We start from the raw sequence: 27712 nt of genomic DNA, 5'->3' as shown, positions 1-27712 counted from the left end.
GCCCGATGCTATCACGTTAGCTCCGTAGCTAAAGTGCTTCGCCGATGTATTGTCGTGGAGATAAAAGTCACTGTGAATGTCCATTTCGTGTTCTCGACTCATTTTCAAGAGGATATAGTATCCCAGGTGGTTTAAAATACAAATCCGTGATCCACAACAGAAAAAGGAGAAAGTGTGGAATCCAATAAACCAGCTTGTACCTCAGTTACGGTCAGAGCGAAAAAAGATACGTCCTGCACTGCACTCTAGTCCTTCACTCTCACGTTCCTCATCCACGAATCTTTCATCCTCGCTCAAATTAATGGGGTAATCGTCGCTTTCTTGGTCCGAATCGCTCTCGCTGCTGGTGTAAACAACGGGGAAATGTGAGGAGCCTTTCAAACTGTGACGTCACGCTACTTCCGGTACAGGCAAGGCTTTTTTATCAGCGACCAAAAGTTGTGAACTTTATCGTCGATGTTCTCTACTAAATCCTTTCAGCAAAAATATGGCAATATCGCGAAATGATCAAGTATGACACATAGAATGGATCTGCTATCCCTGTTTAAATGAAAAAAAAATCATTTCAGTAGGCCTTTAAGTCCTCATGTGTCCAGGAACGTATTTCCTAAGTTTATAAACATAATACAAATTTTAGTTTTATATTTAGTAAAGATTTAATGATGATAAAAAATATTGATGTAATCATAGTAGTATCAACTAGATACGCTCCTGTACTTGGTATCATTACAGTGGATGTCAGGTGTCGATCCACCCTTGGCATTTGTTTCCATTTTTTTTTTTAAATGGTACAGAGTATAGTACCGAATATGATTCATTAGTATCGCGGCACTATACTAGTACCGGTATACCGCACAACCCTACTGCACACAACACTAACCCGTTTCATCTGAATTGTTGTTAGCTGCTGTGTCCCAAGCCTCACTCTGTGTGGTCGCCGTCCTTGCCTCTGAGGTATAGTCTGCAGGGTTGAAGGTCCTGGAAAAAAGAAAATCAGGTAAAGAGCTGGCTGAATGCGACTGCAGTGGATGGATGAGCCACAATACAGACCCCATTCCCTGGGCTGAAAATCTGCTCGCTGTTGGTGCTCTTCCTCTGCCTCGACCAGCAGACACTGTGTGAAGTTCACACAAACTTCAACACCCACTTATTAGATGAGAGACTTTTTTTCACACCAATCTCACCCCTGCCACCTTTCGTCCTCCGCCCTCGATCGGAACTTCGGTCCACCGGGGTCACCTCTACGCCATTTTCCTCTGAACGAACTGCGCCTGGTGCGAACACACACAAATTTAGACGTCGCACTCAGTACGTGTCCGTGCACTAAATTAGTCCCACTACTCAAATCGTTGGGCTCTAATTAAGCCTCCTACAGCCCATGGAAACACCCTTAAACCGATCGTGTTCGTTTTTTTGAAAAGTCGGACTAACACACCTACATTGTGCGATTGGAAACAAGATCTCTCGAGGGGGGCGGCAGGAGAGGACCCTTAGTACCGTATTTTTCGGAGTATAAATCGCTCCGGAGTATAAGTCGCACGGGCCGAAAATGCATAATAAAGAAGGTATAAAACATATATAAGTCGCACTGGAGTATAAGTCGCATTTTTTGGGGGAAATGTATTTGATAAAAGCCAACAGCAAGAATAGACATTTGAAAGACAATTTAAAATGTCTAAAGAATAGTGAACAACAGGCTGAATAAGTGTACGTTATATGAGGCATAAATAACCAACTGGTATGTTAACGTAACATATTATGGTAAGAGTCATTCAAATAACTATAACATATAGAACATGCTATACGTTTACCAAACAATCTGTCACTCCTAATCGCTAAATCCCATAAAATCTTATACGTCTAGTCCAGTGGTCGGCAACCCAAAATATTGAAAGAGCCATATTGGACCAAAAATACAAAAACAAATCTGTCTGGAGCCGCAAAAAATTAAAAGCCATATTACATGTGTCATGAGATATACATTTATTTAAGAGGACTTAAAGGAAACTAAATGAGCTCAAATATAGCTACAAATGAGGCATAATGATGCAATATGTACATATAGCTAGCCTAAATAGCATGTTAGCATCGATTAGCTTGCAGTCATGCAGTGACCAAATATGTCTGATTAGCACTCCACACAAGTCAATAACATCAACAAAACTCACCTTTGTACACTCATGCACAAAATTAAAAGTGTGGTGGACAAAATGAGACAGAAAAAGAAGTGGCATAAAACACGTCCTAGAAAGTCGGAGAAAGTTATGTAAACAAACTATACGGTGAGTTCAAGGACCGCCAAAATTAGTAGGACAAAACGGCGCTCGCCAAATACTCGAATCAGTGAAGCATGTTTAATATAAACTGTGTGATTTATAACAATTAGGGAGGTTTGTGTCATGTTTGTCCTCCTACAGAAACCATACTAAAACAAAAAAATTGATTTTTTTCCCCTCATCTTTTTCCATTCTTCATACATTTTTGAAAAATCTCCAGAGAGCCACTAGGGCGGCGCTAAAGAGCCGCATGCGGCTCTAGAGCCGCGGGTTGCCGACCCCCGGTCTAGTCTCTTACGTGAATGACATCAATAATATTATTGGATATTTTTCGGTAATGTGTTAATAATTTCACACATAAGTCGCTCCTGAGTATAAGTCGCACCCCCGGCCAAAAAAACTGCGACTTATAGTCCGAAAAATACGGTATTGCGCCTCAATGGGCGGGAAACCACTCGGAAGCAGATACCGTTCAATAAAAACCTAGCAACAATTGTTATAAAGAGGAGATTGTCTATTTGCTTCACAAATTAAAAGAACAGAACATTTTGAAGTGCATCGAAGGTAGAAAAAAAGAAACAAGAGATTTATTTTGGAACGTAGCTAAGGAAATGTAGAATGCCGGCTTAATTCGGACTCCCGAACAAAATACGAGTGACATGAAATAGAATGAAGCAAGTATATATTAAAGGGGAATAATAAAGAGTACACAAACCTCTTCACGCTGCATTTGTGCAAGCCAACTGATTCACTTTCCGCACAACTGGCAAGATAGTCCACAACAGCCACAGATGCCTAGTGTGACGTCATGTAGGTCAACCGGAAAATACATAAATTAACCGCGCTAAATGGAAATAAGTGCCCCCTGCCCAGTGTATGACCAATAGTGGCATTAGATCAGACCTGGGCAAATGAAGGCCCGGGGTCACATGCGGGCCCGTTAACATTTTCAATCTGGCCCGCTGGACATTCCCAAATCATTTTTTTAGATCTTTAAGATGTAAACTGTTGACCACTCAATACTTTGGACAGGTTGGAAAACTGGGTGGGGATCTCAGGCACAGTTTTAAGCTGGTTCAAGTCATATCTACAAGATAGGAACTATTTTGTTTCCATTGGTGACCGACCAACGTAACGTGTGGAGTCCCCCAAGGTTCAATCTTGGGGCCCACTTTATTTAACATCTATATGCTCCCACTAGGACAAATCATGCAAAATAATAACATTGACCATCATTGCTATGCCGATGACACCCAAATCTATGTAGCGCTATCACCAAATGACTATCGCCCCATAGATCTTCTGTGCCAGTGCATTGAGCAAGTCAAACACTGGATGTGCCAACATTTCCTACAACTAAATGAAGATAAAACTGAAATAATTGTTTTTGGTGCTAAAAAAGAAAGGTTTAAAGTCGTCCAACACCTTCAATCACTGTCTCTGAAAACCTCAAATAAAGCCAGAAATGTTGGGGTTATTTTAGATTCTGATTTACATTTGGACAGTCACATCAAATCAGTAACAAAATCGGCCTACTATCACCTCAAAAATGTACAAAAACTTGTACATGCCTTTATTACCAGTAGGCTAGACTATTGTAATGGTCTCCTTGCAGGTCTTCCCAAAAAAAGTGTCAGGCAGCTACAGCTTGTTCAGAACGCTGCTGCTAGAGTTCTAACAAAGACCAAAAAATGTGAGCACATTACAGCAATTCTTAAATCCTTACATTGGCTCCCTGTACATCAGAGAATTGATTTCAAAATCCTCCTGCTCACATATAAATCACTACATGGTCTAGTATATCACTGATATGCTCCCACTATATAAGCCCTCTAGATCACTAAGATCTTCTGAGACCAATCTGTTAGCGGTTCCAAGAGTAAAGTCCAATCAAGGGAGAGCATCATTCAGTCACTACGCAACAAATAGCTGGAATAAACTTCCTGAACATGTCAGACTTTCCCCAACTCTGACTACTTTTAAAACTAGACTGAAGACTTTTATGTTCACCTTAGCTTTCAGCTAAATCTTTTAATCTTTTAACTTTTAACGTCTGCTCTGTTTTTATTTTTATTGTCTGCATTTTAATTTTGCTTTTAATTTTCTTTCATTTCACTTTGTTGTCTGTGAAGCACTTTGAGTCTGCCTTGTGTATGAAAAGCGCTATACAAATAAAGTTGCCTTGCCTTGCCTAAAATGTAGCTGCCATTATGATGTGCACTCATGTTTCCTAATGACCCTAAGTCTTCTACTATACTAAGTCTTTACATGCTTGGAATCTGCGCTTTTGCATGATATACTAGTTACTATGGTCATCTAATGAGTTACTATGGTCATGTAATGAGTTACTATGGTCATCTAATGAGTTACTATGGTCATCTAATGAGTTACTATGGTCATCTAATGAGTTACTATGGTCATGTAATGAGTTACTATGGTCATCTAATGAGTTACTATGGTCATCTAATGAGTTACTATGGTCATCTAATGAGTTACTATGGCAATGTAAGTGACAGCAGGTCAGACGAGGCACCAAGCAGTGTGGGTGGGGAGTGTTTCCACAGAGTGTTTCCAGAGTGTGAAATGTGGGTGTCAGGGACAGACGTGGAAGGAGATTTTTACAACAAAGTTGTAAAGTTTAGTGATACATCACATATATCACATTGTAGGTGGAGTTTTTTTTACCCTTCATGTTCATATTTCGCTGTGTTTGTTGCATTTTTGTTGTGTTTCGCTTGATTGTAAAATATGTGGATGGAGAGGGGGTGTGACGTTCATATGTTGTCAATATTCAGTGTTTTATCCTTCATAGTTAATATTGTAACATTCTTTATTTTCATGTACATTCTGGGTGTCTCATTCAGTAAAAAAAATTTAAAATTCCATTCTGTTTTTTCAGGCGGTCTGTCATAACGTTTTTAGCATTCAATCAGACATTATTGTGAGGTTTTGTATTAGTGTTCCTTAAAATAGATATACTGGCCCCCAGACACATTTTTTTTCTCTAAATTTGGCCCCCCCCCGAGTCAAAATAATTGCCCGGGCCTGCATTAGAGAAAGTGCATGGACACTTGGACTTCACACATAGGTGTCAAAATACAACAACAAAAAACTGTTTGAGAAATCAGACACATTTAGTGTATGGAAACGTAGCGACTGGTGGCAACATCATGCCATGGATCACAACTTGAATCTCATCAAGATGAAGTACTGTACCCTGTCGGCTTCGATTGGCCCCTTTGCCCTTGCGGTTGGAACCTGCACGGCCTTTGCTGGCCTCTCTCTCGCCTTTCTTCTCCCGGTTCTCCTTGTTCTCCTTGCTTTCTGAGGCACCCTCCTTTGTCAGCGGCTTCTTCTTGCCTACAGTCTCCCATGAGGTCTACACACGGAACAAAGTAGAGTGAGCCCACAGTGCAGATCTGCACATGGATGAGGGTTTCATGATTCATACACAATGTTCATTGACATGGACATAACAGTATTGTAGATACCACAATATTTCCGTTTCAAAATCCCCACAATAACGCCGTGACGTGTGAAACAAAAACTTAATGAATGTAGTTTTTTTCTGGCACTTTTGCATTGGAATGTCTAAAAATAAACTACCAAAAATGTCTAATTTTTCCCGAAGCTTTGAACCCTGCGGCTTATAAAACGTAGCGGCTATTTTATGGAATTGTCTTTGGTGACGAACATAATAAAAAGTTTGCAAAAAAAAAAAAAAAAAAAGCAAATACACCGAGAATGAGTTTTGTTTGTTGTATGGCATCATCTTTTGGACACTGCATTGTCTTTCCATTTACAGGAAGTGCTTTCAACAGGAAGTAGAGTACCCTTCAGTCTTCTAGTCATCCATAGCGTTTCTACTCGTATGGATTCTTAATTCATAACTCTAATCAACAGTGGTAAGTTTTACAGTATAATTAAAACTGTTTATACTTACTAAAGCGTCCCATGTGTGATGTCTAAAGGAGTGTTTTCATGCATACAGTATGTGTACGTGCTATAGTAATGCTGGTGTTGTTAGCATTAGCTAACATGGTAACACATTTAGGAATATCTGTGTTAGTATTATTAACTTATAAAACAATAATTTTTGTGTTTCAGTTTTACAAATTCCTCAGTAAATTCACCAAAACGTCACCGTAGAGTTATTGAGTCTGGTTAGCGGATTGGAGAGCTGGCTTCCACAGCTAGCGGGTCCATGACCATGACTTCGGTTTTGTTTGTTCAGCCGCCGTGTTACAGACACCGTTTGGAAACAATTAAGATATGTACATAAACACTTACAGAATCTTTCTGTGTAAATAACTCAAGTCGAAATGCAACAAGTGTATATGTGCGCTTTAAACACTTAAAAAAATAGTAGTATGTTCCCAGGGCTGTGTACGTGCAGGCTGGCTTTAAATATAATGTACATCAAGTATATCAAAATAAACATTATAACAGAGGTGTAATGCCACCAAGGCAGCTGTGGCTGCTTTTCCGGGCTTCTGATTGGACAAAATGTGCATAACAGCTGGTGTATGCGTTTGTGAGTAGACATACACACTTTTGAAACTACACTTGTGTTGATGGAGATCGTTTGAACCCCAAATATGTGTTTTTGAAACTATCCTTGTTCGTGTGGACATGGCCTTAGTATAAAGCATGGCTGACGTCACAGACATGCGCAGTAAGGATCATTTCAAGCCAAACTCCATGCGTTCCAATCTGAATGACTATCGGCACAAACCACCCGTCTCGATTCAAAGGACATTTTGATCCAAATGTGTATGATCGGGTCAGATTTTTCCGATTGGCGTGTTTACATAAAGCATTTTTATTCCAGTTAGGCTTTTGATCCAATGAATTGTGTCCTTGTGCACACAGCTGAAAACGTGAAACATCAGCACACAAAACAAAACAGAAGAGTGAAAATGAAGGTATTCAAATGTGTATAATAAATAGACTAATAAACCCGGTAATACATGACTTCCATGTTCTGCATGTTTTTATTTGAGGAGCGGCAGATAAACTTCTGTATGACAGCACAACAAGACCAGCTGCCATCATCGCCGGACACAGACAATTATAAAAGGTGGGTGTACAGCCAAGCCTTGTAGGGGAAATGGGGCACCTTAACTCGGGGGTCAGCAACCCGCGGCTCCCTGGAGCATTTTTAGAAAAGGATTGAAAATGGAAAAAGATGGGGGGGGAAATAATTCTTTTGTTTTAGTATGTTTTTTGTTTGAGGACAACCATGACACAAACCTTCCCATTTTTTAGAACTACCACTGTTTAATATGTTTGTGTGTATGCTTCACTGATGACACCATTTGATGAAAATCAATTTGTCCTACTGATTTCGGCGGTTCTTGAACTCCCCATAGTGTGGACTGTGACGCAACAGTTTGTTTACATGTAACATTTTCCACTCCTCTGTCTCATTTTGTCCACCAAAAGTTTTATGCTGTGCGTGAACGCACAAAGGTGAGCTTTGTTGATGTTATTGACTTGTTGGAGTGCTAATCAGGCATATTTGGTTAGTGCATGACTACTAGCTAATCAACGCTAACATGCTATTTAAATCTATTGTCTTGTCTCATACTAACAGTGGTACTATTGTATTGTTAGTGTACAGGAGTTTTTCTTGTATGGTATTGTTCTTGTATTATATTGTTTATGTTAAATGTGGAATGAGTGAGAGGGGTTGGGATATTATAAGCATTCTGCTTCATCCAACCCCTTTTCAAGCCATGCATAAATGTGTTGTTGTACTGCGCAGGTTTGAAATAAATACTTTAATTCAACACAATATTAAAAGAAGACAGCCTGCCGTTTCTTTTAACTTGGACACACACATCTATAACTTTGGCCATTAAAAGCCAGTCATTTCTAGGAATTATCTCACCTTCCGAGTAGCTTCTGATGTACGAATGTTTTCTAATGTTGTAAAAATGTGTGGAATAAATATTTCATTTCAACATTTCTGTCAATGAAAATTTGCTTCAGCCTGCAACAGTCATTTTGATAGTAGGCTAATATAGACACTTACATCATGTGTTGCCTTCATTATAACACTTACATAGGGCTTTTCATTTTTTGCGGGTCCACACAGATAAGTTTTTTGTATTTTTGGTCCAATATGGCTCTTTCAACGCTTTGGGTTGTGGACCCCCGGCCTTAACTCCTCCACACCTACCATGTCCGAGGTGCTCTCCAGGAGGAAGTTGATGGCTCTGCTCACGTCCTCGTTGCAGTCATGGAGCGCGACCATACATTCATCCTGGTTCTTGCCAGTCACCTCCATTAGCTGAGGGAAATACGCAGCAGACACTCGATGAGCATGTGCACGACACGCAACACTGACAGGAATACTCGCCTCCAAACAAGCTCGACACACACACACCCTGCAACAGAAGTGTACATACTCCTAAATAATAAGCATGTTAACTGCATTTACAATAATCTCTAGGTTCTTACATTTTTTCACCAAATTTTTTGGAATAAATAATTTTATCTAAATGGGACTGCAGAAAACAAATTAAAACTAAGTAAAATTAAGTTTACGTCTGAAATGTACGGTGCAGCTAAAAAAAACCCCAAAAACCACCAGACAGGCACACTTGGATACTAGGGGTGTAACGGTACGTGTATTTGTATCGAACCGTTTCGGTACGGGGGTTCCGGTTCGGTTCGGAGGTGTACCGAACGAGTTTCCACACGGACATATTAAGTAGCGTAACGCACGTTGTGTAAACAATGCAAACGGAGGCACAACACACGGCATGCTAGCAGCTAACGGGCTAGGATAGACTGACCTAGGGATGATGTTTGATAAGGAATTATCGAGTTCGAGCCTATTATCGAATCCTCTTATCGAACCGATTCCTTATCGATTCTCTTATCGAGTCCAGATAGGTTGTTGTATATGGAAAAAAACACACAATATTTGGTTTAACAAAAACTCACTTTTATTATATAATAAAAAAATAAAATCTAATAAATAAATAAATAAATATTGACTGTTACCCACCTAAAAAAATTAAATAAAATAAATAAATATTGACTGTTGTTACCCAAAGTATATTAAGTGGGATTTTTCAGAGAAACAAATATGTACAGTAACACAAAAACAACCTGTCTCTGTGATCACTATAGGTGTATAAATAATAATATAGTGTTAAATAAAATCAGTCCCTTGGGCACAAAACTGAAAATAATACAGCTCTCCAAAAAGTGCACTTCTGCTGCTATTGGAACATAACTGTTTGTTATGATGCTTTGACATTTTTGCACTTTATTTCTTTATTGAAAGAAAATTCTATGAAGAGAAAAGTTGTTTGCAAATGTGGTTACAATGCTAAAAAATGAAAAGTTAAAGCTAAAAAAAGAAATACACTTTATTGAGTTAACATTATTTCTTTATAGGGGGAAAATGTTATGCGCTAGAGAATATAACAACTACACTACCCAGCATGCAACGGGAGTGACGAGCATGCGCGGTAGCCCCGATAAGTGTTGCATGTTGCCACGCTGTGAAGGTAAACGTCAAGAACTCAGCCAACACGCCTCGTATGCATTATTTATAATTAGACAGACAACACATCTACAGTGTGATTTTGTTTTGTTTACAAGGAAAGAAAAACAAAAGTTAAAAAAGGGAGATATGTTGTATATATATATGTATGTGCTGCGGTTGTTTTAAGAACGTTGTGACAGCTGCCGTAAAGGAGGTGCGTTGCTAGCCTGGTTGCTATGTTTCCGGTTGGTCGTAAAAGTGTTCTTCATGAGTTTTACCCTGCTCAAATCTCTCAGTAAAGTTATTCGATGGATTATAGCTTTTGTTTTGAACTTTATTACACCTTGGAGCGCTTTTTCCCGTCCATTGTTTTCCTGCTTTCGCTATCTGCGCCTAATGACTGAGCTACGTGACGTCATTTCTTGTGATGTCACATGGACCATTTCTGGTCGGGACGGGATTCGAATAAAGAATCAACTCTTTTCCTTTACTATAGTGGTCTCGATAACGAGTACCGGTTCTCAAAAAGAGATTCGAGTCTGAGGACTCGGTTCTTTTCTTATCAAACAACCGGGAAAACCGGTTTCGAGTATCATCCCTAGACTGACCATACGTCCTCTTTTCACCGGACATGTCCTCTTTTGCGGGGCTGTCAGGGCGGAGTTTCTTAAATGCCTCAAATGTCCGGCATTTTGAGTTAAGGTTGCGTGTATTTTCAATGTACGTTCAGGGTTAAGAAGGGGTTAAAAACAAAACAAACAGCAGCATTGGTGAGGGAGGGGCAGAGAGAGAGAGAGAGAGTTATGATGAACGCGCATGCGTCGCCAGGCTCTGCTTTTTATCCATAGATTTATCACATTTAATTTTTTATTATCTATAGCAGGGGTGTCAAAAGTGTGCCCCGGAGGCCATTTGCGGCCCACAGCTAATGTTTTAAAGGCCCCCGGCACATTCTAAAAATACTATTAAAATAAACAAAAACATAACAAAAGTGAAATAAAAAAGCTTAAAGGTTAAATGTCATTTAGAAAAAGTTGCAATGTTGACTAATAAAAAAAGCTGTTTTTTTTTTCTTTCAAACTGTCATTGCTCAAAACATAATATTGAATCAAAATCAATGTTATTATGAATTATTGACCTATCCAAGGTTCCCATTACTTCACATCAAATATTACACTAAGAAAAATATTTTTGGTGGAAGATTTTGCAAATTTGGTAAATAAATAACCCAAAAATGTATATTTTGTTGTTTTCTTACTGTACCAAAAATGAACCGAACCGTGACCTCTAAACCGAGGTACGTACCGAACCGAAATTTTTGTGTGCCGTTACACCCCAATTGGATACATTTTCTCACATTTCCGTTCCAACATATCTAGTCTTTAATTCGTCTCATCCCACAGCCTCATGAATAAATCCATTTGGTGGACAAAGGGTGGTTTAGGCTTTTGTCAAACAGCACTAGATATGCCTTTTACTGGGACACTTATGACACTATCAGTTTTTGAACATGCAGAGCAAGCCCAAAAGTACAGACCTCGGTACACTTGTTCTCACCACAGTTACATTTGGCTGCAATCTGGAGGCAAAAAGACAGCTCGTGTCCTCAGCTGACTTGAATGAGTAGCATGAATTCACGCATTTTAGTGCTTGGATTTGAGGACTCCTCAAAAACGTCCATAGTGCTCTGCCTTGTTGCTGTGGAAACTGTATAAGTGTTGCTGGCTGTCTTCACAGCATCAGCTATCATAAACTCCCATATGGTGTTGCTAGGTAGTGTGGCTACAGTTGAATGCTTTCCCCCCCTTCAAGTGGCTAAGAAGCACTGCCTCGCCTCTATTGGAAATGGCAAATGCTTCACTGCACAGTTTGTATTCATCACTCCTATCCTACGCTATCCCAGTGTATTTTGCTAGCTACAAATTGTATTGAACCTAAAAAAGCTATATATTATTAAAGATGCACTTTGTGGGCATTTTTTCCAGCAGCGTTAACTCGATAGCAGAAGTAACTGGCTCGTGGGCGTGCCTGCAAGCCCACAAGACTAATACACCACCATGTCATATCATGACGGTCCATAGCAATTTACTGTGCGTAAACACATGGATTTTTTTGGGGATTAATGAAACCTTAGATATATTTCCATGATTGTTCCAAAACTTATTATTTTCTATGACTATTCCAGGTTTTGACCGTACAAACCCTGCGCTTTTTTGGGGGAACGTCCGGCCACCTGCATGGATACCTTATACCAGTGTTTTCTTAACCATAGAGGACCGCCAAAAAATATCTGTTTCTTAGCTGAGGTCCATATGGGCCGCAGTGGCACTATGTTGCAATACACGTGTCCACCACTAGTGGCAGTAACGACACTATCAAACAAACAGGAGAAGTATGGTGTTAAAGACATCAAGAAGTTTCTTAAGTGCAAAAATTATGACTAAAGTGGTAAAGCTGTATTTTCATTTACACTTTAAATTATTGACACGTTGGTTAAGAAACATATTCATGATTCATTGAGTTTATTTATTTTGGCATAAGATAACTATGTAAAAAACATTTTCATCATTATTTACGAGTCCCTTCTTATGCAGTATATTTGGCTAGTACTTATTTTTCTAATCAACCAGGCGTAAGCCTAAGGTTTATGTGTTAAATAAATAATAATCTTTGTGATAAACACATGGTTCCATATCATTTCACAAGATTGTAAATTACTTTAGATATAATTATTGAATACAATTAAAATCAAGCGTAAGATTACTAATTCAATGATATTTCAGTGGGCCCCTCTGTAGTGGGAAAGTTGGGCCCCGAAGTCAAAAAGGTTAAGAAACCCTGCTTTATACCATACTGTGAGAGAAGTACTGTAACTGTGAGTCATTTCAAACGTTCAAGCCACTGTACCTCTGGCATACCACTTCACAGTGGCTTAATTTTGGAACAAAGAAAACAGGTGGGTTTCAATCACGTGACCTAGAGGCACATTCAGGCACTTCTAAAGGGTTTCGGGCGATGATGGTCTAAGCCCCATTAGGCTACTGTATATTTACCTGAACCAGTGCAGATTTAGGCATATTTTGAAAGGTTCAGAAGAAAATATAAAAATAATCAGGAAACAATATTTTAAATGGAATGGAGTGGATTGTTTTATATTTAAAGGAAAGATTTAAACCATTTATCATGACCAAAATTACTGCTACCTCACTTCACTTGACACTCACGGTATTTACAGAAGAAAAGATTGAAGGCCCATCATTAAGCATTTTTCCGTGAAAGACAAAGTTGGACTTATTCCTGCATTGCTAAGTCATGCATTTGATTGACATAACGAGTGCCGTGCTGCTGTGATTGTGACGCTAATGAGAAAAAAAAAAGTTTGTACTGCTACTAATATTAGTCTCATTTACAATTCATGTCTGCAGTTTTTTTATGATGTGAAGTTCATATTTTGTCTCAATATTTAACAATAGATGTCCCTGTTGTTCAGCAATGTTTGCTAGCAATATCAAGATTCAGTATATGCTGTTGAGCCTACAAGAGATTTATTCATATAGTTTATTAATACTAACAATTACTACAGGGTTTCCCACACATTCATTTATTTGTGGCGGCCCGCCACGAAAGAATTACGTCCGCCACAAATTAAAAAAAGAATTTTTTTTTAAAAAAGTTTAAAAAAATTAAATAAAATAAAAAAAAAAAATTTTTTTTTTTTTTTTGTCCTCTCCAGCTTCTCAGGCAAATCATATAGTTGATGTAGATGCCCATATCGGCTGTTCAGATTTACTTTACAAAAGAGAAGTGTAGGATACTTCTCTTGTTGCCTTATTTGCATTTGACTTTATTAAATGTATTTATATTAGAACCACAACATGTGTATATAACAAAGGGTGCAAAGTCTGCAGGCAGTAGGAAACACATGGTTAAGTGTAGGGAGTAAAACTGATGGCAGTCTAAAGTTCAAGATTTTTGGAGCTCTTTGTTCAGTGGATCAGATGTTTGATGAAGCTCTGTGTCTATCTACCACCACTACTGTTTTCTGTTTATTTGTTACTGACTGTGGCAGGACACCTCTGCCTCTGTTTCACTTTATGTTGCTGGTAAATAATATGGTTGTAGTAGTAGGCTAAAGTTAAATTATTTAGTATGCACTAATTAAAGGGGCAGAGCTGTGAGACATTTTAGCTTTTATATTTTATAAGATATATTTTTTGTAAGAACCACAATTAATAAATATATTTCAGTGAATAACTTATTGTTCAAATCTGTATATAAATATGTACATAAAGTGTTGTAATTATATTGTAAAATGGATGGATGGATGGATGGATGGATGGACGGACGTTTAAAACAAAACAGTTATTATTAATTAGTAAGTATACATTTTTTTAGCCTTTTTAGAGAAAATCTAATCATTGTAGTAAATTATGCAAATTACTTGATGATGTCATGGTGACCACGGCCATAGCCACGCCCCCACCGCCACAGGTATCTTGGCAGTTTATGGGAAACACTGTACTAACAAATATCACTAAAGACCAGAGGTGTGGACTCGAGTCACATGACTTGGACTCGAGTCAGACTCGAGTCATGAATTTGATGACTTTAGACTCGACTTGACAAAATGTAAAGAGACTTGCAACTCGACTTAGACTTTAACATCAATGACTTGTGACTTCACTTGGACTTGAGCCTTTTGACTTGACATGACTTGCTACTTTCCCCAAAACCCAAAGCTTAAAAAGTTATTTGGGAGCGCTCCGTATCTTTCATTTTGTACGTGTCTGTCTGTCTATCAGCGTGTGTGCTGCTTGTCAGCTGGTGTGCTGTCAGTACAACAGCCAATCAAATTAGTTATACGTTGTTTTCATCACACAGCATTCATCCAATCAAATTGCAGGACAACCACCGAACAAGAGTTGTCAAACAATGCGACAGAGAGAAACAATTATGCCAAAGTTGGTTTCGTTCGGGTATAAAAACTACGACTTGGTCAACAAAAAACGAATTGCGTATGCAAATCACGCAGTTCGAATATTACAGACGGAGACGCAACAATTTCCAACTTCGTTCGACATTTGAAGTTGCACAAAGAAGGGTAAGTTTTGAATGTAAGATAACGTTTATTGGCTAAGTAACATGACTTTTATTTGCTGTGTAGTTAAATGAGTGAGGCTGTAAACTCACTGCTAACGTTATAACCATAGACATCTTTTAAGGGTACGCAGCATCGAGCGCTACTGCCTACTGGCGCAGACGAGACGCGGGGCCGCCATCTTGGAGTGGTGATCCGCTCCATTCAGTGCAATTCATTTGTCAGGAGCAATGAACTGTCAGCGCATTTAATTCATTTTACCTCACTGAATACCACTGATTGTCACGCGGTTTTTTGTCATACGTGTAGCTATGATAACGGACACATGTTTTGGCAAGTTTTATTATTCATAGTTTGCTTAACAGTAATATAATATTCTTATACGCTATAAGTGACCAGACGTCCGAGATCAAAACTGGGAATATAATCCCTGAGAAGGGGGAAAAAACGGTAAGCTATTTTTAAATTGAAGAAACAATATGATTAGGTTATATATACATGCGTATATCCTACATAAACAATGTATGAATACATTAGATATCTATATATCTTAGGGACCTATAGACTGTATCTCTGTTGCTGCAGCAGCAGAGAGTTTATTCTGTCTTGACACTTTGTATTGATATTTTGTATTACATTCTTCCCTTAAATGTTTACAGTGATTGTTATGTATGTATTTTTTATGTATGTCGCTTTGGATAAAAGCGTCTGCCAAATACTTAAACATAAACACCTGAAAGTCTTTATATCAGCTAAAACCACCAATTTGTTTCACTACATTCAGAATAAAACCAAATGCTGTTTTACCCAACAATGTTAGTATTTGAATATTGTTACTTAAAGACTTATTCCTGGTTACAATTATACTGTTAAGAAAGTATTGTCTTATATTTTGCCTAAAATGAGAATGCATCATAATCAGTGGCGGCTGGTGAATTTTGTTTTAGGTGGGGCAGAAAGTTTGTAAACCAAACCCCTGTAGGGGCGTCATCCTCCCCCAGAAGATTTATTTGTGATTTTCACATACAAATATTGAAGATCTTTGCTCCTTCTCAACTTTGTGGTAATATTATTTTCATAAAATACAACCAATAGTATGTTAATGTTTGTTTTTGCAAATGTGTTTATTCTGTAAAGGAATTAGTTAAATGTTTAAAATTGTTTAAACTATTAAAATTACTGTTAATAGTGCTATTATGAATTGCAATGTCAGCACTATTTTTTTTCCTGCAATTTCAAATGCACTTGTTTTAATAAATACATACAGCGTTTTAAAAGCATACACAATCTGTGGAAAAATATTAGTCTGTGGTTAAAAGGACTTGAAAGGACTCGAAACTCAAAATGCAGGACTTGGGACTCGACTTGAGACTTTCCAGTCTTGACTTTGGACTTGACTCGGGACTTGCCTGTCTTGACTCGGGACTTGACTCGAGACTTGAGGGCAAAGACTTGAGACTTACTTGTGACTTGCAAAGCAATGACTTGGTCCCACCTCTGCTAAAGACGCTATAATGTGGTCATCCATCGAATAAAGCACTTGTCATTCCTGCACAACAACTAAGCTTTTAGCTTCTATTTCGAAAACAATGAAAATATGGTTGATTGGACCAACAATCACAATATTTATTACTAGGATTTACTTAACATGACGTTAGTTTATTTGCTCAACCTAGTCTTCGCCGTTATATTGAGGCATAGCAGCCACAAAAGAACACCAACTAATGTGATCTCTAGTCCTTTCTTTACGTTTAGTTCTGCTCTCAGACACTACTAATGTAGTAGAGAATAAACTCCATTGCATCACAGAAAGTTTCTCAAACAAATCAAATGTTCAAACCAACATTTGACAAAGTGATCGCTGCAGACACGATCATGGTCCGATTGTATTCCACAAGATGATGAAAGTGATATGTTTAAGAGCCATTTCCTTCGACACACTTTTATTTTTTCCCCTGACTTTAATACCTTTATGAACCACTTCTTTCGGGACGATATTTCTGCTCAAACTCTACACTCGTTTTAATGCTACACTCAAGCTGCTTGACACTGCGTGACTTAAGCCGCGAAGACGACAAGCGGACATGACGTCATATGCAACCCACCTATAGCCAACTAAGTCGTGTTTTACCAATCACCAAATAAGGTAGACAAGTTACATTACAAAGTACATAAGGCAAGTAATACAGAAGACTGCTGAACAAATTGGACATAAAACCAACGCAATAGATCTTGTTTGTAGTACTTGTTTTTACTGAAACATCTGATCTTTTTTGACCTATTACGTGTTTTTATGTTAATATATGCAAGTAATTTGTTGTTTTTTTAACGTGGTGTGTGACTGCTGCTGTTTTTGTTGTTGTTATATGTATTTCTGTAACTTTATTTCGCTGCCCTCTTTGCCAGGTCACTCTTGGAAAAGAGTGACCTGGGACTCAATGAGGTTTTTTTACCTCGTTAATTAAAGGATATTGATTGATTGAGATCGTAAAACCTTGTTATCATTGACTCAAACGGCTTAGTTCATGTAGAATGTAAACGACGAAGCAGTGTTGGCGGAAGAATCCTGAAACGCATGACTAGGGATGATGTTTGATAAGGAATTATCGAGTTCGAGCCTATTATCGAATCCTCTTATCGAACCGATTCCTTATCGATTCTCTTATGGAGTCCAGATAGGTTGTTGTATATGGAAAAAAACACACAATATTTGGTTTAACAAAAGCTCACTTTTATTATATAATAAAAAAATAAAATCTAATAAATAAATAAATATTGACTGTTACCCACCAAAAAAAAAAAAAATAAATAAATAAATATTGACTGTTGTTACCCAAAGTATATTAAGTGGGATTTTTCAGAGAAACAAATATATACAGTAACACAAAAACAACCTGTCTCTGTGATCACTATAGGTGTATAAATAATAATATAGTGTTAAATAAAATCAGTCCCTTGGGCACAAAACTGAAAATAATACAGCTCTCCAAAAAGTGCACTTCTGCTGCTATTGGAACATAACTGTTTGTTATGATGCTTTGACATTTTTGCACTTTATTTCTTTATTGAAAGAAAATTCTATGAAGAGAAAAGTTATTTGCAAATGTGGTTACAATGCTAAAAAATGAAAAGTTAAAGCTAAAAAAAGAAATACACTTTATTGAGTTAACATTATTTCTTTATGGGGGAAAAATGTTATGAGCTAGAGAATATAACTACACTACCCAGCATGCAACGGGAGTTACGAGCATGCGCGGTAGACCCAAAAAGTGTTGCATGTTGCCACGCTGTGAAAGTAAACGTCAAGAACTCAGCCAACACGCCTCGTCTGCATTATTTATAATTAGACAGACAACACATCTACAGTGTGATTTTGTTTTGTTTACAAGGAAAGAAAAACAAAAGTTAAAAAAGGGAGATATGTTGTATATATATGTATGTGCTGCGGTTGTTTTAAGAAGGTTGCGACAGCTGCCGTAAAGGAGGTGCGTTGCTAGCCTGGTTGCTATGTTTCCGGTTGGTGGTAAAAGTGTTGGTCATGTGTTTTACCCTGCTAAATTCTCTCAGTAAAGTTATTCGATGGATTATAGCTTTTGTTTTGAACTTTATTACACCTTGGAGCGCTTTTTCCCGTCCATTGTTTTCCTGCTTTCGCTATCTGCGCCTAATGACTGAGCTACGTGACGTCATTTCTTGTGATGTCCCACGGAGCATTTCTGGTGGGGACGGGATTCGAATAAAGAATCAACTCTTTTCCTTTGCTATAGTGGTCTCGATAACGGGTACCGGTTCTCAAAAAGGGATTCGAGTCCGAGGACTCGGTTCTTTTCTTATCAAACAACCGGGTAAACCGGTTTCGAGTATCATCCCTACGCATGACTGTACTGTACCTGATTCACTTTGTCTTCAAAGTCAGCATCATTCTTGTCATAGATCATCTGTGCAAGCCGGATTTGCTCAGCAGTAGCCTGCAACACAAAAACACTCATTTGTGAACGTCAGTTCTCACAAATGATAATCTAACTGCATTTAAACAGATTAAGAAATGGTTTTAAGTGAACACTATGCAGAAAAGGTCAGCATCTTTGTGTTTGGTGTTGTGTTGTTGGTTTAACTTAGAACAAAATACCTTATTTAAACAAATAAATTACCTTGAATATGGATATTTAATTTTAAATTTAATTTATATTATAATCAAATAAAAAAGTGTATGTTTACATTAGAGATGTCCGATAATATCGGTCTGCCGATATTATCGGCCGATAAATGCGTTAAAATGTAATATCGGAAATTATCGGTATCGGTTTTTTTATTATCAGTATCGGGTTTTTTTGGTTTTTTTTTATTTTTTATTAAATCCACATAAAAAACACAAGATACACTTACAATTAGTGCACCAACCCAAAAAACCTCCCTCCCCCATTCACACTCTTTCACACAAAAGGGTTGTTTCTTTCTGTTATTAATATTCTGGTTCCTACATTATATATCAATATATATCAATACAGTCTGCAAGGGATACAGTCCGTAAGCACACATGATTGTGCGTGCTGCTGCTCCACTAATAGTACTAACCTTTAACAGTTAATTTTACAAATTTTCATTAATTACTAGTTTCTATGTAACTGTTTTTATATTGTTTTACTTTCTTTTTTATTCAAGAAAATGTTTTTAATTTATTTATCTTATTTTATTTGATTCATTTAAAAAAAAAAACAACCTTATCTTCACCAAACCTGGTTGTCCAAATTAGGCATAATAATGTGTTAATTCCACGACTGTATATATCGGTTGATATCGGTATCGGTTGATATCGGTATCGGTAATTAAAGAGTTGGACAATATCGGCATATCGGATATCGGCAAAAAGCCATTATCGGACATCCCTAGTTTACATGTTTTTTATAGTAAATCTAAATTGTGAGCAATATTACTTAAAACTGCTAACAAGGCAGATTATTTTGCTTATCAGAGGAAGGATATCTAAGATTTTAGTACATACTACCGCGATGATAGGCAAATTGGTATAACATTGAAAAAGTGAACGAGTAAGAAAGCAGCTATAGTACATAACCATATTTACTTTACATGTCAAAAATAAGATAAGATATTTTAAGTCCATATCCAGTGCGAGAGGAACATTTACCTAACCTGTTGCAAAAAAATGTTTATACCTCATTTTCAGATGTGTTCATATGCATTTATGACCTGTGGAATTACACCTAGACCAGGGGTGGTAGACTCATTTTAGCTCAGGGGCCGCATGGGGAAAAATCGACTCCCAAGTGGGCCGAACTGGTAAGATCATGGCACGATAACTTAAAAATAAAGACAACTTCAGATTGTTTACTTTGTTTAAAAATAGACCAAGCACATTCTGAAAATCTACAAGTCATAATGTTTTTGTTTTTTTACACTAACATAGTACGGTTAATAGTATCATATCTTTATTTGTCGTTATTTTGCACTTTCTGAATAAATGATGTGATAATGTTCATCAGTCAAAAAGGTGGAATTGAGTCTGGCAGAGTTTTGAGATGCTCCCATTGGTGTTAATTGTTAATCTATCAGAAGATGAAATAAAGAAGAATATCAAAATCCAATTACAAGATGTTATTAATGTAATTTACTTATTTTCCTCAATTGATGTACTATTACTAACATCATGATGTTAATTATGTACATATGTAGCATTATCTACAACAAAACTTGCGAATTTGGACTCATTTAATTAAAGTTTGAAGGGGATCCATATTATTTCAGCATATTTATGTGCACCCAGAAAATCTGTCCCCCCGTTATACAATGTACAGATGATCAAAAGCATTTACTTTGTAGAAATGTCACAGGTTACATTACTATCAACTAGGGATGTCCGATAATGGCTTTTTGCCGATATCCGATATTCCGATATTGTCCAACTCTTTAATTACCGATACCGATATCAACGGATATATGCAGTCGTGGAATTAACACATTATTATGCCTAATTTGGACAACCAGGTATGGTGAAGATAAGGTACTTTTAAAAAAAATAAGATAACTAAATTAAAAACATTTTCTTGAAAAAAAAAGAAAGTAAAACAATATAAAAACAGTTACATAGAAACTAGTAATGAATGAAAATGAGTAAAACTAACTGTTAAAGGTTAGTACTATTAGTGGAGCAGCAGCACGCACAATCATGTGTGCTTACGGACTGTATTCCTTGCAGACTGTATTGATATATATTGATATATAATGTAGGAACCAGGATATTGATAACAGAAAGAAATGGGGGGAGGGAGGTTTTTTGGGTTGGTGCACTAATTGTAAGTGTATCTTGTGTTTTTTATGTTGATTTAATAAAAAAAACCAAAAAAAAAAACCGATACAGATAATAAAAAAAACAATACCGATAATTTCCGATATTATATTTTAACGCATTTATCGGCAGGCCGATATTATCAGACATCCCTACTATCAACATCTTTGAGGATCAAGGCATTTACGCAACAATCCACATTTTGCATACTATCACTAATAAGCAGCGTAAGTACGTAGTGTCCAAACACACAAGTGTTACCTCCGTCTTAACGCAACATATAGCTCCGCCCCCTCAGGGGATAAAATAATTGCTATTGCGACATCAAGTGGACACAAGGTCTATAATTAAAAAAATGTCAGCTATTTTTTTTACTTTGCCAACTCATCTCGTATGTTTGACACCCCTGACATAAAAATGAGATTTTTATCTCAGCACTTTTTTAATAAAACTAATAATTAGGACTAGTAAGCAAACGTGGTTAAATTAATAAACTTAGCAGCTAAAACATTGGCACCCGCCTAAAAACACTATAAGCCTGGCCCTTTCTGCAGTCAAGTAAATAAACACATTATGAAATAGTTTTTCCACTGTTTATAGAAGTACTCCTGACATTGTGCAACCTAGATTTATTGGCAAGGGTATTTGGGTCACTGATGTTTTCTTTCAAAACCTTTGCAGCTGTGAAGTGTGCGTGGGTGTTTGGTCTTCAACTGTCTTCGTTGCCGTGGAGCCTCACCTGTATCTGTTTTTGTGGTTGGGATGTGTGAGTGGCAGCAGGCGGCACTTTTTCACGGGGGCCGCGGGCCTTCTCGCCGCCCAGCGAGCTCATCTTATACAGTATATACAAAACTCTGTATGTACAAAATAAAAAAATCTGCCAAAGAAACAAGAAAGAAATGTAGGTCATACACACACTGCTCCGTCAAAGCCTTGTAACATGTTATTGTGTTTGCTCTTGGTAGGTAATAGATATTGTTGGAAGCAGATCAGAATCATATCCATATTTAAGGGTTACTTCTTTCTAAACTCCTATAGTCATATAAAGAATAGCTAGTATTCTTCCTTCTTTAGTGTCTCATAGTAAGGTGTTGGCCTTCTAGATTGGAATGTGTCAGAGTAGAGATAACTCGGAGTAGTCTAAACAAAGCGAGTGGGGGCGAGGGACAGAGGGAAGATCACGGGACTTCCGGGGGTTTGAGGGGAGACCGATCTGGACCGGGCTGGGGAACGCTGGTGTGCTGGATTGGTCTCAGTTTGTCCTCTAAGCTAGGAGAATAAACCACAAAATACCAACTGCTGCCTGTTGATTGAATATAAACATCAGCTTATTGCCATAAAAAGAATCTGGGAGAGACTAGCAATTTGAATTCCCCATTGGAGGAATGCTGGTCAACGCAACAATATTAAATAACAAAAGTGTAGCGTTATTGTTATTGTTGTATTATTAGTAGTCACAATTCTCCTGGTGGTGCAACGGTTTTTCATGAAAATCTAGGTTGAGGAGGGAGGTTGACCTAGTATCCGCTTACACGCAAACAAAGATGTGTGTGTAGCAGGAAACAATAACACTACACACTGGTGCTGTGTGATACAAGGATGTATATCGTAGTACGACATTAAAATGTCAATCATACAGTACAGGCCAAAAGTTTGGACACACCTTCTCGTTTCAATGCATTTTCTTTATTTTCATGACTATTTGCATTGTAGATTGTCACTGAAGGCATCACAACTATGACACCTGTGAAGTGAAAACCATTTCAGGTGACTACCTCTTGAAGCTCATGGAGAGAATGCCAAGAGTGTGCAACACAGTAATCAGAGCAAAGGGAAGCTATTTAGAAGAAACTAGAATATAAAACATGTTTTCAGTTATTTCACCTTTTTTTGTTGAGTACATAACTCCACATGTGTTCATTCTTAGTTTTGATGTGACAATCTACAATGTAAATAGTCATGAAAATAAAGAAAACACATTAATAATAATAATAATACCTGGGATTTATATAGCGCTTTTCTAAGTACCCAAAGTCGCTTTACATGTTAAAAACCCTTTAGTCATTCACACCTGGTGGTGGTAAGCTACTTTCATAGCCACAGCTGCCCTGGGGTAGACTGACAATTTGCTCACGCAGTTGTGGACAAAGTGGTGTACCTCGCCCCATCCTTTCTTGTGAAAGACTGAGTATTTTTTGGGAAGCTTTTTTTATACCCAATCATGGCACCCACCTGTTCCCAATTAGCCTGCACACCTGTGGGATGTTCCAAATAAGTGTTTGATGAGCATTCGTCAACTTTATCAGTATTTATTGCCACCTTTCCCAACTTCTTTGTCACGTGTTGCTACCATCAAATTATAAAGTTAATGATTATTTTGCAACAAAAAAAATGTTTATATGTTGTCTTTGTAGCATATTCAACTGAATATGGCTTGAAAATGATTTGCAAATCATTGTATTCCGTTTATATTTACATCTAACACAATTTCCCAACTCATATGGAAACAGGGTTTGTAAGTCTCTATTGCTTATATCGTGAATCAAAAGTCTGGTCTGCAGCTAATGGACGTGCAGTAATGTTTCCAGTAGTATTTTTACATCACTTGAAAGAACATTACGGTCAGAGCATGGATGTCAACAATGTAGAGATGGAGAGACCAATAGAAGCTAAACCTACAAATATCAGAGAGGAATTGGTGCCAATAAGAGGGAGGAAGAACTTTTTTGTTTGGCTAAAGTTTGGATCGAAAAAATCAAAACACCGACCAAACAACGGTAATCTGCAAAGACAAGTCGTTACGAGCAACGTGAACATGACAATTATTTTCTATCACTTCAATGAAGTACATTACAGAGACAGTGTTATAATGCGACAAAGTACTAACGCTACCTCAAAACAATGAAGTGATGAAAATAAAAACGCACTAAACAAGCCTGACAGAGTCGTTGTCCAAAGCCACCGTCTACCACATAGCAGTCCCGCAAACACCAAGAAATTACAGAGGCCATCTCTAAATTCATGTACCGTATTGTTCGGAGTATAAGTCGCTCCGGAGTATAAGTCGCACCGGCCGAAAATGCATAATAAAGAAGGAAAAAAACATATATAAGTCGCACTGGAGTATAAGTCGCATTTTTTGGGGGAAATGTATTTGATAAAAGCCAACAGCAAGAATAGACATTTGAAAGGCAATTTAAAATGTCTAAAGAATAGTGAACAACAGGCTGAATAAGTGTACGTTATATGAGGCATAAATAACCAACTGCTATGTTAACGTCACATATTATGGTAAGAGTCATTCAAATAACTATAACATATAGAACATGCTATACGTTTACCAAACAATCTGTCACTCCTAATCGCTAAATCCCATTAAGTTTCTTACGTGAATGACATCAATAATATTATTGGATATTTTATGCTAATGTGTTAATAATTCCACACATAAGTCGCTCCTGAGTATAAGTCGCACCCCCGGCCAAACTATGAAAGAAACTGCCACTTATAGTCCGAAAAATACGGTATTCTGAATCGAATCAAATCGTTAAAAGGAATCGTTACACCCCTCTTATGCATTCATCCAACAGTAAATAAAAATGCAAACCTTTAATAATAACAATAATGGATTTTATTTGTAAAAGCACTTTACATTGAGCAAACAACCTCAAAGTGCCACAGTGTATTAAAAAATAAAAAGATGATAAAAATAAATTTAAAAAAAACAAAACTATAACAGCCTAATAGCTAGAACTAGGCAAGGCAAGGCAACTTTATTTGTATAGCGCTTTTCATACACAAGGCAGACTCAAAGTGCTTCACAGACAACAAAGTAAAATGAAAGAAAATAAAAGCAAAATTAAAATGCAGACAATAAAAATAAAAACAGTGCAGACGTTAAAAGTTAAAAGATTAAAAGATTTAGCTGAAAGCTAAGGTGAACATAAAAGTCTTCAGTCTAGTTTTAAAAGTAGTGAGAGTTGGGGAGAGTCTGACATCTTCAGGAAGTTTATTCCAGCTATGTGTTGCATAGTGACTGAATGATGATCTCCCTTGATTTGAGTTTACTCTTGGAACCGCTAACAGATTGGTCTCAGAAGATCTTAGTGATCTAGAGGGCGTATATAGTGGGAGCACTAGCACGCATATATCTAAAAAAAAAAAGGCTTTCTTTAAAAGAAGGGATTTTAAGCCTTTTTTTAAAAGCATTCACAGTCTGTGGTGCCCTCAGGTGGTCAGGGAGAGCCTTCCACAGACCTATTACATTGTTGCAAATTAGACTCGCATAATTATGGATGCAAACAACTAAATTTGCTTTGATGAATCAGAATGGCAGCCAGAGGTGGGTAGTAACGCGCTACATTTACTCCGTTACATCTACTTGAGTAACTTTTGGGATAAATTGTACTTCTAAGAGTAGTTTTAATGCAACATACTTTTACTTTGACTTGAGTATATTTATAGAGAAGAAACGCTACTTTTACTCCACTCCATTTATCTACATTCAGCTCGCTACTGATTTTTATCCATCTGTTAATGCACGCTTTGTTTGTTTTGCTTTGTCAGACAGACCTTCAAAGTAGGATCTATCACATGCCTGCGTTTCACCAATCAAATGCAGTCACTGGTGACGTTTGACTCCGTTTCACCAATCAAATGCAGTCACTGGTGACGTTTGACTCCGTTTCACCAATCAAATACAGTCACTGGTGACGTTTGACTCCGTTTCACCAATCAAATGCAGTCACTGGTGACGTTTGACTCCGTTTCACCAATCAAATACAGTCACTGGTGACATTTGACTCCGTTTCACCAATCAAATACAGTCACTGGTGACGTTTGACTCCGTTTCACCAATCAAATACAGTCACTGGTGACGTTTGACTCCGTTTCACCAATCAAATGCAGTCACCGGTGACGTTTGACTCCGTTCCACCAATCAAATGCAGTCACCGGTGACGTTTGACTCCGTTTCACCAATCAAATGCAGTCACTGGTGACGTTTGACTCCGTTTCACCAATCAAATACAGTCACTGGTGACATTTGACTCCGTTTCACCAATCAAATGCAGTCACTGGTGACGTTTGACTCCGTTTCACCAATCAAATGCAGTCACCGGTGACGTTTGACTCCGTTCCACCAATCAAATGCAGTCACCGGTGACGTTTGACTCCGTTTCACTAATCAAATGCAGTCACTGGTGACGTTTGACTCCGTTTCACTAATCAAATGCAGTCACTGGTGACATTTGACTCCGTTTCACCAATCAAATGCAGTCACTGGTGACGTTTGACTCCGTTTCACCAATCAAATGCAGTCACCGGTGACGTTTGACTCCGTTTCACCAATCAAATGCAGTCACTGGTGACGTTTGACTCCGTTCCACCAATCAAATGCAGTCACTGGTGACGTTTGACTACGTTTCACCAATCAAACGGAGACCGCCTGGTCATGTTTCAGCGGCAAAACAACAACAACTTCAAATTTGAGGAAGCACATGGCGGTAAGTAACATTAGTAGATATTTTGGCTGTCACCGTAGGCTGATGTTAGCTTCCCTGCTATGAATCACTGTCAAATGTACATCGTGTGGGGACATTTATTAACGCACTGCAGCCTCGTAGACACACACACACACACACACACACACACACACACACACACACACACACACACACACACACACACACACACACACACACACACACACACACACACACATATATGCATAGAAACACCTGTTTACCATGAATTGATTAACGTGGACCCCGACTTAAACAAGTTGAAAAACTTATTGGGGTGTTACCATTTAGTGGTCAATTGTACGGAATATGTACTGTACTGTGCAATCTACTAATACAAGTTTCAATCAATCAATCAATCAATCAATCAATCAATCAATCAATCAATGCCTACTGAGCCTATGGTGCTGTTAAGTTATTGTGGCTCAATTTGCCTTAATTTTTTTTTATGTTAATGTATTATTATTGAATATATATTATTGTTTTAGTTGCTTAAGAGATATTCCTGGCTCTGAATTTGCTCATTGCTATTTTTATGTTTTTGTGCATTATTTGTTGCCGTCATTAAAGGAACAGGTTACTCATCAGTTACTCAGTACTTGAGTAGTTTTTTCACAACATACTTTTTACTTTTACTCAAGTAAATATTTGGGTGACTACTTCTTACTTTTACTTGAGTAATACATCTCTAAAGTAACAGTACTCTTACTTGAGTACAATTTCTGGCTACTCTACCCACCTCTGATGGCAGCTTACATAAAGTGTGCAAGTGTAAATGACAGACACAAACAAAGTTTATAGGCCTGTAAGAGTAAAAAAAAATGCAGCCATGGTTGTTTTCCTGCGAGAACAATAGCGTTGCAGTTGACATTGCCCCGTGACGTCATCGAATGCACTGACGCCATTGGCTGCAGGACTGAACAAAAGCTTCATGCCAAAAAACCTGCTAGAGTTCATTACTGGCAGAATAAATAAAACACGCACAAATAAACAACTTCCCATGACATA

General features: G+C 37.7%; 1 protein-coding gene across 6 annotated transcripts in view; it reads right to left on the bottom strand.

The window, feature by feature from the left end:
* Positions 1–27712, bottom strand: part of ubap2a (ubiquitin associated protein 2a) — a 61925-nt gene that overhangs the window by 33230 nt on the left and 983 nt on the right. For 3 of the 6 annotated variants that reach the window (XR_009827775.1, XM_062063265.1, XM_062063256.1), the window contains exons 2-8: positions 21922–22059; positions 18769–18846; positions 8461–8571; positions 5493–5655; positions 1185–1271; positions 1051–1114; positions 881–978 (exon numbers count right to left, since the gene is read on the bottom strand). Coding sequence is in view for 5 of the 6 variants with exons in the window: in XM_062063265.1 (XP_061919249.1) it covers positions 881–978; positions 1051–1114; positions 1185–1271; positions 5493–5655; positions 8461–8571; positions 18769–18846; positions 21922–22014 (694 nt within the window). In the remaining variant the exon portion in view is untranslated. Of the gene's footprint in view, positions 1–880; positions 979–1050; positions 1115–1184; positions 1272–2168; positions 2219–5492; positions 5656–8460; positions 8572–18768; positions 18847–21921; positions 22060–27712 lie in introns of those variants that run through there. The other 3 variants (XM_062063275.1, XM_062063284.1, XM_062063297.1) reach the window with 3 other exon arrangements.

This window comes from Entelurus aequoreus, linkage group LG01 (genome assembly GCF_033978785.1).
Source record: "Entelurus aequoreus isolate RoL-2023_Sb linkage group LG01, RoL_Eaeq_v1.1, whole genome shotgun sequence".
NCBI lineage: Eukaryota > Metazoa > Chordata > Actinopteri > Syngnathiformes > Syngnathidae > Entelurus > Entelurus aequoreus.
The sequence above is the reverse complement of the archived record's forward strand: the minus strand, read 5'-3'. Positions and strand labels throughout refer to the sequence as shown.